General features: G+C 37.9%; 1 protein-coding gene across 3 annotated transcripts in view; it reads right to left on the reverse strand.

Moving 5' to 3' along the window:
- l(3)80Fg (lethal (3) 80Fg) overlaps positions 1–16180 on the reverse strand; it is a 215672-nt gene that overhangs the window by 179436 nt on the left and 20056 nt on the right. For all 3 annotated transcript variants that reach the window (NM_001015187.3, NM_001015188.4, NM_001276235.1), the window contains one exon: positions 91–274. In NM_001015187.3, coding sequence (NP_001015187.2) covers positions 91–260 — 170 coding nt within the window. In that variant the 5' untranslated portion in view covers positions 261–274. The remainder of the gene's footprint in view (positions 1–90; positions 275–16180) is intronic.

Consider the following 16180-nt stretch of genomic DNA (forward strand, 5'->3'; position numbering starts at 1 on the left):
ATACAACATTATACCCAGTATATAACGATAGAAGAACATTTAATTTTAAACATTCTAAACTTTTATGACGCAATTGTTATGCAGACTTACCATTTCTTAGCTAATTCCTTGTAAGCTTCTCTTATTTCGTATGTAGTTGCCTTTTTGTTTATTCCCAATATAGCGTATGGGTCATTTAACGACGAACAAACGTGTATATAGGATGTTGTACACAGGACCAGAATGGTTATAATATAATTACTAATTAAGCATGAAATCATCTTTTAAACTTTAACTGTAAGTAAACATTAAGTAAATCAATTAACATTGATATTGGAGTTTTTAAAATCTTAAATTTAATTTTTTTTATTATAACACATTACTTTTACATGACTAAAAGCAGAAAATTTTTGTAATATCCATTGTCTACTCGTTACAATGCTCATAGCGGTAGCAAAAATATCAATGCGAAGCAGTCAACATATGCATCATCATATATGAAAAATCATATATTATAAATCAACACAAAACAAGAGAGAATGCTTTAGTCGAGTTCCCCGACCATCAGATACTCAGCAAGTGGGAATGCGAACTCGAAATTTCACAATTTTTCTGGGATTTCGATAAATATTGGGGATATAAAATAAGAAAAGAGTTAAAAATTGTTTAGCAGTGTGGGTGTGGCCGGTTTGGTGGCTTCAGGGCGTTAGAGTGGGCGTGGCAATAAAGTTTTTTGCGAGTCGATCAAAATGTACACGACTTATAAAATTATGAAAAAATAAATATATTTCAAAATGCGGGCGTGACAGTTTTTGGCGGTCTTACTGTAAAAAAGTATTTTGGCAAGTCGATAGAAATTTACAGGACTAATAAAATTTTGAAAAAAAGAATTGTTCAATAATTTGGGCGTGGCAGGTGTGGGCGATTTTAGGGAGTTAGAGTAAGAAAACTTATTAATAAAAAAATGAAAAAATATCAACACTTTTTACAAATGTGTGGGCGTGACCACACCTGATCTTGATTCTGATCAAGAATATATTTACTTTATATAGTCGGAAACGCTTCTTTCTGCCAGCCTGTGATAAGATTTGCATTACTGTTCTCAATCTCACGAAAGAATCTTCTTTTGTTTGAGCAGTAATCAAAAAATCATCCATGAAAACGATATTAACGCTTTCATTATCTCGCGCGTTGGAACACAGTGGGTGCATCCTTCAAGCCGATAGGCATAGTTAAAAATCACTCTTGACTGACAAATGCCGTTCGTTCGATTCAATTTGAATTGAGTAAATTGAGCAAAAGAATCTGGTGGAAACCGCAAGCCATATCTAGACACGAAAAGTACCTCGCCCCACGTAAACTAGAGACTTTCGTTAATGGTGGTAAGGGATATTTTTCGGACACTGAATTGGCAGTTAACGCACGATAATCCATGCTATGTCTATCCGAGCTATTTTTCTTTTTAATTGGCCTTGCAAAAGGGTAACAGCTAGGGCGGATTATATTTGAAGCCAACAATTAATTTGTCTCTTACGATTCCATTTTCCTCGTCTTGTTAGGATCGATCAAGCGTATTTATACTCCCCAGTTCTGACCCACCCACTGGAGCGAGAAAGCCGAGAATAGCGGCGCACAAGACCGAGGCAGTTCTACTAAGCAGCAGGAAAGGTGTGGAGAATATGGTAGTCTATGTCAATGGGACACAGGTGACCTCCCAAGACTCCCTAAGTACCTGGGTGTTATGAAAGACCACACACTATCGTTCAAGGACCCCGCGAGTTACGCCAGCAAGAAGGCAGCAATCACAGCTTCTTCATTGGCTAGACTCAATGTCAAACGTCGGTGGACCAAGATATCCGGCCAGAAATCTGCTGGTGGCGGTAGCAAAGGCTTTGCTGCTATATGCTGCTATCTGGGGTTTATACCTGAAAGGAGCGGTGCTACGGTTAACGGCCCTCAGGCTCATTAGAGGATTCAGGACTAGATCCGAAGATGCGGGACTAGCTGTGGCAGGCTTGCCGCCAATTGATCTGAAGATCAAGGCTCTCTGCATAATGCGGGGAGGCGCTTTCTGGTTAGAGGCTCACAAGTGGCTGCTGGGTGAGAGGCAGAACAGGTGGCAAACGTCGCGACGGTGGGAGGTTGTCTTACCAACTCATTCCTGAGTTGCCAGGTTGGGCAGAGTGCCAACACTACCACCTAACCTAGTTACTCACGAACCATGGCTACTTTTGGGCCCATCTACTCCGGTTCCGCCATGTAGAGTCAGTCCAATGCCTGTTCTGCGTCGATTGTGAGAAAACAACAGAGCATGTGGTAATGCATTGCTACAGGTTTGCGGTGGAGAGGGAGCAGCTAAAGACGCTGTTAGGTACCCCGTTCAGCCCTAGTGGCTTGTGCGCGGCTATGTTGGCGAACAGCGAGGCATGGGAGCTGGGACACAGCCTAATCATTATATGATGAAGCGAGTCCGATCAGACGAGACGGACAACAGAGTGGGTGGCTAAACCCAAACAGGCGGCGTCCTGTGTGGTGGCGGGCGCAGAATACTGCCTCACTACTAGAATACTACTACGCTTTTAGCTTGTCGTAAAAGGCGACTAAAGGGTGGAGGAGGAGCCCCCATGGACTCCACTTCCTACTCATCGAAGCCCTCATGGACTACATTGAAGGAAGGGAGTGCGACTTGGCCTCACATCCTGCTCATCAAAGTCAAACTTTGACTGGCAGTCCCGGTGAGCGTGCAAGGACTAAAGAGCATATGGAGGTTTTTGTTTCAGTACATAGGGATTATGAATTGTGGCATCTTTAGAAGATTTTAATTTTTACCTCAAGTCGAATATTAATAATTCACTTTGGCAGTCGCTGCCTGGGAGCTGAAAAAAAGGACTGAACCGGTGCTACAGTCGTGATGATGTCCTTAAACTTATTTTACTACGGCCTCTCTGTTGAAATGCTCACTACCGAGTGCCGCTTCTGGCGCTTTCTTTTCTTATTGTTTAATGCTAGATTATATGTAGGACCAAAGACTAGAATGACAAGATGCGTAACGCCATACGATTTTTTGGCACACGATTTTTTCGCTCTAGAGGTGGCTCCGGGCTCTCTCGAATTTTTTAGAGAGCGGAGAGCGCTACAGCGAACAGCTCTTTTCTACGCATACAGTGATAGCAGACAACTATATGTGTGCACACGTATGCTCATGCATTGTAAATTTGACAAAATATGCCCTTCACCTTAGAAGTTCTTTAAATCTGTATTATTTTTTATCAATTGGCACTATCCGAAAAATTCTTGTTTTGCATTGCCTTAACGTTATTATTATTTGAAAATATATTAGAAAAAGCCAAATCCATGTACATATCATAACAAAATAAATTTCAAAAATTACTTTATATTAGAATATTTGTCATCAAAAATTAATAAGGCAATGATTGTTGAGTGCTTGTGTCCGCACCTCGTGCCTCAAGATATGACCAAAGCAAAGACACTAGAATAATTCTATTTTCTACTTCGTATTATTTTTATGAAATATTTATTTCTCAATTTATATTAAACTATTTTGTGGCCGAAACGAATATAAAAGGCGATTGCTTAAAAAGTCTTATTTATAAAAATATTATAATGACTGAAACAATATTCGGTTCAAAGTAAGGGGTGTTGTATATGATCAAGGAGGAAACAGTAGAAAATATACCTCACTACTTGAAGTCACCAATGAGAAACCTTACTTTACCTTAAATAATAAAAAATATTATATGTTATATGACATTCCGCATCTTTTCAAGTCTGTAAAGAATAATTTTCTGAAAGCTAATTTTGAAACCCCTGACGGACTAGTCTTTGGGGAATGACTTTGATGTCATTCGAGAGGTTTACGAATTAGATTATGGATCAGTAACGAGAATGACTAAATTAACAAGGAGTCACGTTAATCCAACCAGATTTGAGCTAATGTTTGGCAACTCAAACACTTAGCCACACTGTTGCAGCGGCAATTAAGACTTGTAACCAAAACAAGCAATTACATCGAAATAGTTCCAAAGTTGTAGCTTCTACGGCTGCATTTGTCCAAAAAGTTAATGATTACTTTGATTGCCTGAATAGCAGAGTATTAACTGATAAAAACCCCATGAAAAGCGCGCTTCAAGTTAACAATCGAGTTTGGAACAAACTGAAGGAAATGCAGGAATACCTAAAGAGCGTTAAATATCACGGAAATAAAATATATTGTGTTGATGTCTTGATCCAAACTACTGAAGCTATATTTGGACTCGTCGAAGATCTGTTTAAGGATCACATAGACCACTTTTTCTTTTTAACTAGTAGAGTTAACCAGGATCCCCTTGAAAATATATTTGCGTGCGTTTGAGCAAAAGGTGGTAACTGCAGAAATCCTCCAGTTAACGAATTTATTATATTCATTGCCAAGCTCATATCTCTACACATTTTTAAATTTTCAATAAAGTCTAATTGCGAATCAGATGATGATGTTATGTTGCCAATAGAGTTCGATTCGATAATATATCAGCCTTTCATTGAAAAAAAAGAAATACAGCAACAAGGATACTCTGTATCATTTTCCAAAATCGTGCAAGACAATGAGTGGTACTTTGACCAAAATATAGATAACCCATTGAATTAACTTCCAGTAGATATTTTGTTGGATATATTGCTAAGGAATCCAGTTGCGATAACTGCAGATCGGTAATTTTAAAAGAAACCGAGCATTTAACAGCTCCATCAGAGCTTTTTATACATGAGAAAAACTACTCAATAGAATCGGACTTCGGGAAATTAAAGGCACCATCTGATTTATTTTTTAATATTTGCAAAATACACATTAAAGCTTTCGAAAATATTTTTAAAAATAATAAAAAGGAAATGTGTATAAAAAAATTTATTGTTGAGCAATGCATTAAGTGCACAAATGAAAGTAGTGCCTTCTCATTATGGTTTTATAAAAATAATGAATGTTATGCACATAGAACAGATCTTTTAAACAAACTTATAAAAGTTTTGCTTTTTAAGCATTGTAAGTGGACTGTGATAGCTGATAGACAAAAAAATTATAATTAAATTATAATTATTTTATTTTATCATATTGCTACGAAATTGGCAAAAAACTACCCTAATATGTACAATGTAAATTAATTTCTTCGATCAGAATTGATTTCGGCCGAAAATCGTCTTTACGTTTTTATCGTTTTTACTCACACAAGCAAGCAAATTCTATTTTTAGATTTCTTACGTTCTCAGCGTGAGCGAGCGGAAAGAGAGCAATTTTGGCCATCACCAAAAAAGTGGCTGCATAATGCAAAACCAATCTATGGCCGTTACGCATCTTGTTATTCTAGTGTCTTTGGTAGGACCGTGATGACCATATAATTCTTATAACTACCGCAAACTATGCAACTGCATGGTACAGCCTTTTGAGTTTCCATCCTACCACACCTCGGATGTCCTGACCAGCCGATCCCCTGATCATGGTTTACATTGCTTGTTTGTAGATGTAAATTATTTTTTTAATATTTTTTTCTTTGATCTTTACATAGTATATCTATTTGTTTGTTTTTATTATCAGTGTTTAATTGTGTGTTCGTTTTTTTCTTGTTGCCTATCCAATGTTTAATATTTTGAATGCTTCAGACACCTTGGTACGGGTTACGGGATACATACAAACCTTCCAACAAGAATCTGTCGTTTCTTAATACTTTTGAAAGCACGTATGGACTTTTGCATTTCGGAATCAATTTTTTAGAGATGCCTGATGTGCTGTCGAAATTGCTTACCATTACATAGTCTCCTTTTTCTGTATTCAGTTGGCTTTCTGGCGGTCTTATCACATTGTGTTTTGTTGTACTCTTGAGCTTTTTCTTGATTCTTTTCTGCTTCGCTTCTAATTTTCTCTAAATCCCTATCTTCTTTAGTATTGCCCAACTCTTTTAGCTTTTCTTTTGATTCGTCTACTATTTTTCCTTTTTGCTCTAAGCCAAACAGCCTTTTGCTTGGAGTTTGCTTGATACTGCGGTGTTGTGTATTATTTAACACGTGCTCAAGGTTATTGTTATATTACTGTGTTCCAATATATACCTTTCTCCGGATCTACCAATTTCGCTATCATTGGACCCAGATTTCAATTGACCTATTCAAGCTGTCCGTTCGCCTGATGTCATCCAGTCGCAATCTTTATATGCGAAAAGTCTTTATCGAACTCCAACACGAAATCCTCAAACTCCTGGATTTAAAACAACTTCCCTACCTGAAGAAATATATAAGAAATATTCTATATGGCTTAAACATTTGTCTTTGGCATTGGGAAACCAATAGGATTTACAAATGACATCTAACATTATGTGTCTATCTATGTGTCCAACCTCATTGTGATACTTATATAGAATATATAATGTGGGAACATTAAGTAATAATCTGCCATCTTTACATTTTCTGTAAATTATTTCGTTCCTCATTTCCTTATTTATTTTCGTTCTTCTTCAATTAGTTTTAATTTTCTTGAATTTTTTGATTCCTAGCTTCCTAGCATCTGCTAAGAGCATCAACATTGTGCATCCTTTTATCTTGACGATTTATGACCTCATAGTCGTAGTTCTGGAGCCTAGGAATCTTTGAATGGATTGTATCTTTACTTCAATAATTAATATTTGTCTGAAAGAACTTACATTTATCCATTCTTAATTCCAATTTGTTTTGAGCTAATCTGAGAATCACTTCCTTAAATGTTTTTTTAATGTTCCTCAGTGTCCTTGTTGGCGGTCATGATGTCGTCAATGTAAGCAATGACTTTGTTATCCCTTATCAGATCTTCGAAAATGTTGTTTACAAACCTTTGAAACACCGCCGCCTCAGTTTTTAGGTCGATTGGCATTCTAAGAAATTCGAATTGCCCTAATGGTGTAACAAATTAGGTGTATTTAAAGTTTTATTTCAAATTTGACTAAAGGTTCAGCCGGATTTCTACATATAAGTAATTGCATTAATAATTTTTTTTAACTGTTGTTTATGGCTTGGTTATCTTTTGTCTACTTTCTACGTAGTCAATGATAAAGATTTCTCGAATGGTTTCTTCATAACTGGGCGAATCTGCAGCATACAACTTTTGACTATTTTCGGAATCCTTTGTTACACTGCCTACAGAAATCACTGTATCGATAATCGTTTTACAAGCCGTTTCACTAACCGATTCACTAGCTGATGCACTAGCTGTTCCATTAACTGTTTCACTAACTGTTTCACTAACTGTTTCACTAACTATTTCACTAACTGTTTCATTAATACATCATAATATTGTATCTTAACATTTCAGGGTGGAGAAATATTCTTAGGAATTACCAAACAGTATATTAAAATAAGTGAAGGGTTTTTACTGCTGCCCAATTGTCTTGGCGAAGCCTTGCCGTTTGAGTCGTCTCTGAGGTCGAGCGGGGATAAGACGTCTTGCAAGAAGACTGCTATAGCTCAGTAATCTGTCACTATATCGACTTGTATGTCTCCCAATTTGTGTCTCAACTGTGTGAATATTGAGGTCTTTATGGAGTGTGGAGTTACGTACATACCCCAATATCTATCGCTATCCCAGAAAAATTATGCAATTTCGCATTTCCACTAGCAGAGTACATAGCATTCTCTCGTGAATTAATTAAATATATGCAAGGTTCGTATCCTTCTTAAAAAAGAATTTCTCTCTCTCTCTCTGCACTGCCAGTAACGCCAGCAGCAGAGCGACGTAAATGAGTGGTTGCTTAGCGTTTAAGGGACGAGGAGTGATATAGGCGCGCATAATGTTTTGGTCAGCATATGCACTGCGTGGGAAGGGTAAGCACTGCTGGAGACGCTGCTGCCTGGATACGGGTATATTCTTATTGTAGTCTATTTTTCAGAGGTTTAGAGATGTCATTAGGTATACAGAATTCAGTGCAGATGAGCTCTGTTAAATTACATTTGTTGAGGCAATAAGCTTTTTCATCAACTTTGAAAAAATGTGTGGCAATTTAAATGTTTTAATTAAAATTTTAGTTGTATTTCAATATATTTCGCCACACAGGGCTGTAGTGTATAAAACGAACGGTGGCAGTGCACGTACCGAACCGATTAAGAGTTAAACTGCATCACAGCAGTACCGGTGTGATCAAGAATTCATTTGTAAATGAATTTGCTACGCAGAAAGCGAGTGAGCAAGTTTCACAAAATAAAGATTTAAACAGCTGTGCTCGCCCCTATTGGGAGAGACGAACATAGCACAACGGGGAATGCAAAATCTATTGCTGCACAGAGCACTGTATAAGAGTGATTATGATGAGCTGCTGTTGGCTGCTAAACCAAACATCCTCCCCCGTTGCTGACATCATCCTGTTTGGGTAGAACGCAAAGTTTAGCGACGGCTCTATTGAAGATTCCAGTGGCAGTTTTAAGAACAGCAACTCGTGCGACGCTATCGGGTCTAGGGATCAGATTGATTACTCGAGCTAGTGGCCATTTGACGAATGGCAGGTTTTCGTCTTTTACTAAAACGACATCATCGACTTGAACGTCTGTCTTCTGTTCTCGCCATTTGGAACGTTGCTAAGTAGCGTTAGTTATTCACGTCTCCACCGGCTCCAGAATATTTGCTCGTAGTAGGTGATTCGCTGCCAGCGATCCAATCGGTTGAGATTTCAATTTTGTTAGATCAGGCTCAGCAAACAAGGCAAGGGGGGCCGTGCCTAAAAAGTGCGCTGGCGTTAGTCTTTCAAGGTCGTCAGGGTGTTCTGAAAGAGAATTAATTATTGCCGCAATGTGGCAAAAGTGCGTGCGCAGGTCATCGGCGGGCAAAACGGCAGGGCTAACAGCTCGATAAAAATCATGCTTTGCCGTTTTGACAGCCGCCTCCGAGAGGTCTCCAAAATGCGGCAATCGAGGAGGCATGAATCGCCATTCAATGCTATCACTCAAGCAGAATTCATGTACTGCAGTTTGATTTGATGTGTTCAGAAACTAACGCTTAAGACCTTTTAGCTAATTCCGAGCGCCGACAAAATTGGTGGCGTTGTCCGACCATATGCGTGCAGGTTTTCCACGAGTCAGTATAAATCGACAAAGTATAAATGCATTAAAAAATGCAGAAGTGGAGACATCCTGAACCAGCTTGGTGGGTGATTTATTCCGAACAGGATTTTTGTAATAAAATGGGCCGCAAAAGTCCAGACCAGTGACCTGTTACGCGTTCCTCAGGAAGATCACTCATAATGTGACAAGCTATATGTGGCTTGGCTCGAATACATATGATGCATTTGCTGACTGCACTTGCATTTGTCTTGTGACCGCCAATGGGCCAGAACTACAGTCGAATGGAAGCGAGTAGTGCGCGAGGTCCAGAATGTTGAGCAGGGCATTATAGTCCTCGGTAAGGTGGCCATCTGAATGGAGCGAATGATAAGTTACATGCCTCCGGTGATGATTAACAGTCAAGCCGGGGTGCCTGATACGATAACGAAATTTGAAGATGTATCCAAAAACATGCTTTAATTTTTGCCAGGAGTTGACAAATTTACAACCGGCATCTAACAGCTCCTGGATTAAAGAGATGCGATTAGAAATAAAAGTTGGAAAGCGTGAACACTCATCTCGATTCCAGGACAACACCACAGCAGAATCTAACCAGCAATAAAAAGGGCATGAAAATAAGCCAAGCCAAGTCCTGTAGACTTCCCGTATTAGTTGAGCCAGTAATACTGCCGCGCATAATTCCAATTTGGGAACCGTGAGGGTCAAGATTAAAAAACGGCGATAGTCTTGTCGATAGGAATCTCCCAACACTTCCGGGCTGCGCTTTGCAGGAAGTCGAACTGAATATTCTCCAGATAGAAGCCTAGAAAATGTATACTTGAAGTGGGCCTCGCAGTCGAGTTCTTCCTTTGTGCGCTTAGAGACAGATTTACCAATGGTTTCTGTCTCCCAAAATTTACGTACCAGTTCCTCCAGACGGATGACCTCATCAGGCATTTGAGGTGCATTTGATTTAACGGTCAATGATGAAGCCTTGTCAGGATTGGAGCGACCACCAGTGACAATCCATCCAAAACGAGTTTTTTGGAGAATGGGAAGTCCATCGGCCAATTTTCGACTAGCGCCTATCAGTATGTCAATTTTTTGGGACCTGAAGAATTGGGGATCGGCCAGCTAGTAATTTCCAGTCTTTAGAGCTTACAGTTATGTTGAGCTGGTTGTCCGTGATAGTTGGAGCTACCAAAGCTGCGATATCGGCAACAAACTCTGAAGTTTGAGATTTGAGGTTAACATTTACCATACATTCACCTGAGCTAAATCTGGCTTCATCAATTTCAGAAACTGTAGCTGCAGACGTGTACTTGGGCAATGGCAAAAAGAGTGCCAGACGAGAGGTGATTATGTGTAGTTGCGAGCCGGAGTCAAGCAAGTCGCGCCAAGGAACCCAAGATCCTGATTTATTTTAAATATTGATGACGGCAGTGGCCATGAACACAAAATCTGCTCCGAGATTTTGAGCCACTAAGGAAGAAGATTGACCAGGTGATGATTCCTGTGCAACTACTTGCAATCCGTTTGAATGAGCATCAGAAGCTAGCTAAGGTTGAGCAGGCTGGGAGCGAGATGACGAAGGCCTTGAGCCAAAATGTAGCAATTTGTTGTGCTTACTTCCACAAATACGACAGCGATCGGCATTACAATGTCGTAGGTCCACCTTTAAGGCAGTTTTGGCATAAAGCCAACCTTTTTGCATCCTGTAAGCGATCTTGAGGCGACAGTTTTCTGAATTGTGGGCAATCAAAAATTGTGGTCTACATCATTGCAGACAGTGCAGCAAGCGATAGGGGTTGTAGCGACAAATGAATTTCTAGAGCTGTGGATGGCTTTCCTAGGTTTTACAATCTGTGGCATTATTCGAAGTGCGATATTGGTACGTTCGATGTTTTTAAATTTCTAGCATCTGATCTCCAAAAACTTAACAAATTCATTACATTTTGGAAGCCTTTCAGTGGGAGCAGCATCCACCCATAATAGTTTGGTTTAACGGTTGACCTTTTGGAGAAGACAATAAATGAGAATACACTCGGATATTTCCAGAGGGGTGCCCAAGTTGTTAAGTACCCGTAAATGCAAATTAATTAGGTCGGACAGCTTTACAGAAGATAAACCCTCTACCTTCGGTATGTTTTATATAATCGCCGAAATGTGAGACTCGAAAATAAGCCGCTTATTGTTGTAGCTCTTATCCAACAACTCCAGGGCAGCCGGGTAATTTGCATCAGTAACCTCTGAAGCACCAACGGCATCTAAAGCGGGACCTCCTAGGCAAGACTTGAGGTGTTGAAGCTTCTCCATGTCAGCCAGTATTAGGTTTTTATGGATGACAGTGGAAAACATCGACATGAAATCTGTGTGTTCAGTATAATTTCAGCACATTCGGTCGTCGAAATAGAGAACCAGAAAGCCACTCAGTTTATTTATCTCTCGCACTTTGCGTCTACTGAGTTCCGTTTGTATCACATACCGCATTTCAAAGACAATGTCTTTGAACTGGTCACGCGATTCGCTTCCCATTTGATTGAGATCCAGTTCCTCCAGGGAATCGTGAAGTTTCTGTTTGGTTTATTAAATCCAGCTTTAAATGCAGGTCATCATCATTCAGGCAAGTGACCGATTCGGTGGTTAATTCTGCAGCAATTTTTTTACCGTCGACAAATATAGAATTTTCCTTGCGCTTTAAAAACGTTATTCTGGTCGTTGTTTGACATTTTTTTTATAATTCAAGAACTGAATTTTGAACCAAGCAATATAAAATGCACGTACAATGATGAAGAGTTTTACAAGCACTGTATTTGCACCGGCAACCATACAGCACACACAATGGCAATGATGTATGTGTGTTTATGCACAAAGTCAATTCTTTTATGCACAGTCAAAACGACATGAATTTGGCGGTAGGCATAGAAGAAACCAAAAACGGTGGCGAGCGAGACGGTTTTATTGCCGCTACGCGTGAATGATTATGTTGTGATAGGTTCAACAAGTAGTACGGTATTTTGGTAGTTGATGAAATAGACTTGGCTCTGGAGCTCAGAGCTTCTGCTCTGCTTGAAACGGTTTATTCGAATAATCAAAGTGTGCTGAAGTTGGGTTCAGCTAACCCGCACATACATTGCTTATATCTATGTATTCTTACTTACATTTATACATATACATATGTATGCAGAAGGCATTGACCACTTGAGCTGCAAAGTGCATGCTCAGCATTCCCACGCTCCGCGATCGGCTTATGTATAAGCGTTAGATCGTATTACTGGGGCGCTGGAGTGCTTACGTAGTTTTTGGTGGTCTTTTTGTATATTTGTATATTTATATTTATTATGACAAAGTGTCACAATGTATTGACGCTATGTTATACCCAATCATCTATTGTATTCTTAGGGTAGATTAGTCCAATATGCTACACCTCCCTTTTTAAAGAAATGACGTAATATATGTAGTCATTGAGTTCTCAATATTAATATTGTGTTTAGAAAGGAAAAATTTTTTTTGAAATTGATTTTTCTTATTAATTATTAGCAATGTTTTGTCTCAAAGCATTTTTGTATATTGACAGAATAATACAAAAAATGTATGTTGAATTACGATGTTTTTGGATTTATGTTTAACTTTCTTAGAAGGAAAAATAATAAAATTTTTTTTTTTTAATGATTTTTTTTTTTTGTTTTGAGGTTGATCAGACCTTTTCTTAAGTAAAATGAAACGTTTCATTGATTACATATTTTTAACCTATCCTTATGTACTTTTTGCTTCTTTTGTTTTGTATCTCTAATTACTATGTTATCTCTGTCTTCTATGGTTTCTACAGTATAAGGGCCTATATATACTGAATCTAACTTATGACCCGATTCGTTCCTTAGTATAACTTTATCTCCTATTTTTAATTGAAAATCTGAAGTTTTCTTATCATAAAGTTGTTTTCTATAAGACTTAGCTTTTTCTAACAAAAGTCTAGCTCTTTTATATGCTATTTCTAATCTAAATTTTATTTCCTTTGAGTAATCTTCTATATTATACAGTGGTTCTATTCTATCTGTTTTATTAAAATTTGCGAACTGCCTTGGTAATCTTCCAAAGACTAGTTCATATGGACAGTAATTATGCATGACTGGTGGTGTTGTGTTGAAACAATATGTAAAGTATTGTATCCAAACGTCCCAATCAGTTTTATCTGCAGAGATGTATGAACGAATGTATTCATTGAATGTTCTATGACTTCGTTCGATTGTCCCTAAAGTCTGGTGGTGATATGCAGTGGATGTAAGATTTTCAATTTTCATATATTTACACATATCTTGAATTACATTGTTTTTATACTCGGTACCCATGTCCGAAATGAACGTCTTCATTGGACCGTACTTTAGTATAAAATTTTCGAATATAGCTTTTGCGACAGTATTTGCGCTCTTATTCGCAACAGGTATGGTTACTAGATACTTCGTCAAATCACATATTAGTGTGACGATGTATTCGTTGACATATTCTGATTTCGGTAGTGGACCAACTGTGTCCACTATCACTATATCAAAAGCAGTTGTTGGGGTTTCTGTGTGAGTCATTGGGGTCTTTGTATGTGTCGTTGTTTTTGACATTTGGCATTTATGACATCTACGTATGTACTCTTTTATATGACGAGTCATATTTTTCCAATAATAGTGTCTTTTTATTTTCGCTAGCGTTCTTGTAATGCCTCTATGACCTCCTTGAATTGGATCGTCATGATATGTAGACAGTATCGATTGTATCTCTTTTTCAGTTTTTATAATGGTCACCGGCTGGAGTAGCGCTACTCTTAATGATTTTAATTTTATATTGCCCATATTTTTGAAATTATCTATTGAAATGGTTTCAAAGATTTTTTCACTCGGTGCCAATTTGAGTTGGCTGATTTTTAGTATACCGGCTTGCATTTCAAGCCTTTGGAAGAACTGACCTAAATCAAAATTTCCATTGGTATATAAATCGTCAACATCAATTCTTGCAATAACTTTATTTCCTCGTTTTAGTAAACAAATAGATTCAGTTATTCGCAAGGTGACTACTTTTCGTACTTCATCATTTGTTATGACTTCGTGTACGTTGGGCTTAGATACATTTTGGATACTTTGCCTAGGCAATAGTTCCTTATTTGTTACTGTACAGTTTTCTTGTCTACTTTGTTGCCTGGTAGTGACTTTCAGGACTTTATGTTGCATGTCTTTGAGTTCCTTTATATTTATACGTGAGAGTGCGTCTGCTACAAAATTATCTTTCCCCCTTAGGTATTCTACTGTGAAGTCGTATTCTTCAAGCTCTAGCCGCATGCGAGTTAATTTAGAACTGGGATTAGTCATAGAAAATAGGTACTTTAATGGTCTGTGGTCCGTTTTAATGGTGAAATGTTTGCCATAAATGTATGGTCTAAAATGGGTAATTGCCCAATGAATTGCCGCTAGTTCTTGTTCCGTTGTACTCTTATTGCTTTCTCCTTTTGTAAATGAACGTGATGCATAAGCTATTGGGAGCTGAATCCCGTTTCGGTTCTGAGTTAGAACCGCTCCGCAAGCTTGTTTACTAGCATCCGTTATAATGCAAAATTCTTTGCGAAAATCAGGATATTGTAATAGTGTGGGGTGCATAAGATTTTCTTTTAGGTATTCGAATGCGTTCTGGCATTCGCTTGACCATTCAAAAGGGACATTCTTTTTACATAATCTAGTTATGTGCCGTGAATAGTCGGCGAAGTTCCTTATAAATCGACGATAATAGTTGCAGAATGCTACAAATCGTCTTGCACTGTCCGCATCATGAGGGACAGGATAATTTTTGATGACGTCATATTTCTTGTCATCTGGCAATACTCCTTTGTCTGTGCATTTGTGACCTAGGAATGTCACTTCGTGCATGAACTGCATGCAACTTTAGGTTATATTTCCTACATACATTAAAAACGTCAGTTAAGTTTTTAATCATGTGTTTTTCGGAACATCCTATCACCATTAAGTCATCCATGTAAAGGAATGCCTGAGAGGGTTTTAATCCCGAGAATGATATAGTCATCATCCTCTGAAATGAATTTGGTGCTATTTTAAGACCAAATGGTAATCGCGTGAAGCGATATGAGCCATTGCTCGTTGAAAAGGATGTTATATTCCTAGAGTTTTCCTCAAGTTCTATTTGATGGAAACCTGACATCAAGTCAAGGCATGAAAAGTATTTAGCTCGACCTAGTTGATCTAAAATGTCATCAATTCTAGGGAGTGGAAATTTGTCAGAAAGAAGTTTTTTGTTTATTTGACGATAGTCAATTACTAATCGCCATTTTTTCTCTTGTGAATTTGGTAATGATTTTTTTGGAACTAGCAAGAGTGGGCTGTTATACTCAGATACAGACGGTTCGACGATTTTGTCGCTTATTAATTTTCCTACTTGTTTTTGAATTTCGTCAATATGGCTATGCGGGCTTCTATAGTTTTTTATATAAATGGGTTCATCATCTTTAAGTCTTAATATTTGTTTATAAAAATTATTTGTTGATATAGGTTCGGTTTCCAGTCCGAACACATCACTATACTGTGTGCATAATTCTGTTAATTGATTTTTAAATTGGTCTGGAAAATTTTTCTTTAGTTTTGAAAGTATGTTCGCTTCTATTTCCAGTGTCGGTATTATGAATGTCATAATCTTTTAGATTTTCATATTGTATTTTATTTACTTTGACCACTTGGTCGAAATTAGTTGTATTTAGAAGTCGAACGTATACATGTTTGGATGCTGCTATTGTATTTGCAACATAAATCCCATTGTGTATTTATTGATTAGGAACAAATATGAAATCATTTACAACATTAATGTCTATTTTCCGAATAACTTGTGATCTGGCTGGCAGAAGAACTGTATTGTTGCCAGCGCTATATGTTATCGGAACATATATTGGATAATTTAAATTTTGGGGTCTAATTATAAACCAGTCTTCACTTGGTTTGAAATCTAGTTGACAATTGAATTTCTTTATAAAATCAATGCCTATTATTCCATCACATGGTATTGCAAAATTTGGGTTTACCAAATGAAATTCATGTGGGATATATATTTTGTTGATTGGAGTTCTATTAAGGTTGTTCCTTGAGACTTTATCACACCTTGGCCTATGCCTTCG

The sequence above is a fragment of the Drosophila melanogaster genome, chromosome 3L, assembly GCF_000001215.4.
Source record: "Drosophila melanogaster chromosome 3L".
Lineage (NCBI taxonomy): Eukaryota > Metazoa > Arthropoda > Insecta > Diptera > Drosophilidae > Drosophila > Drosophila melanogaster.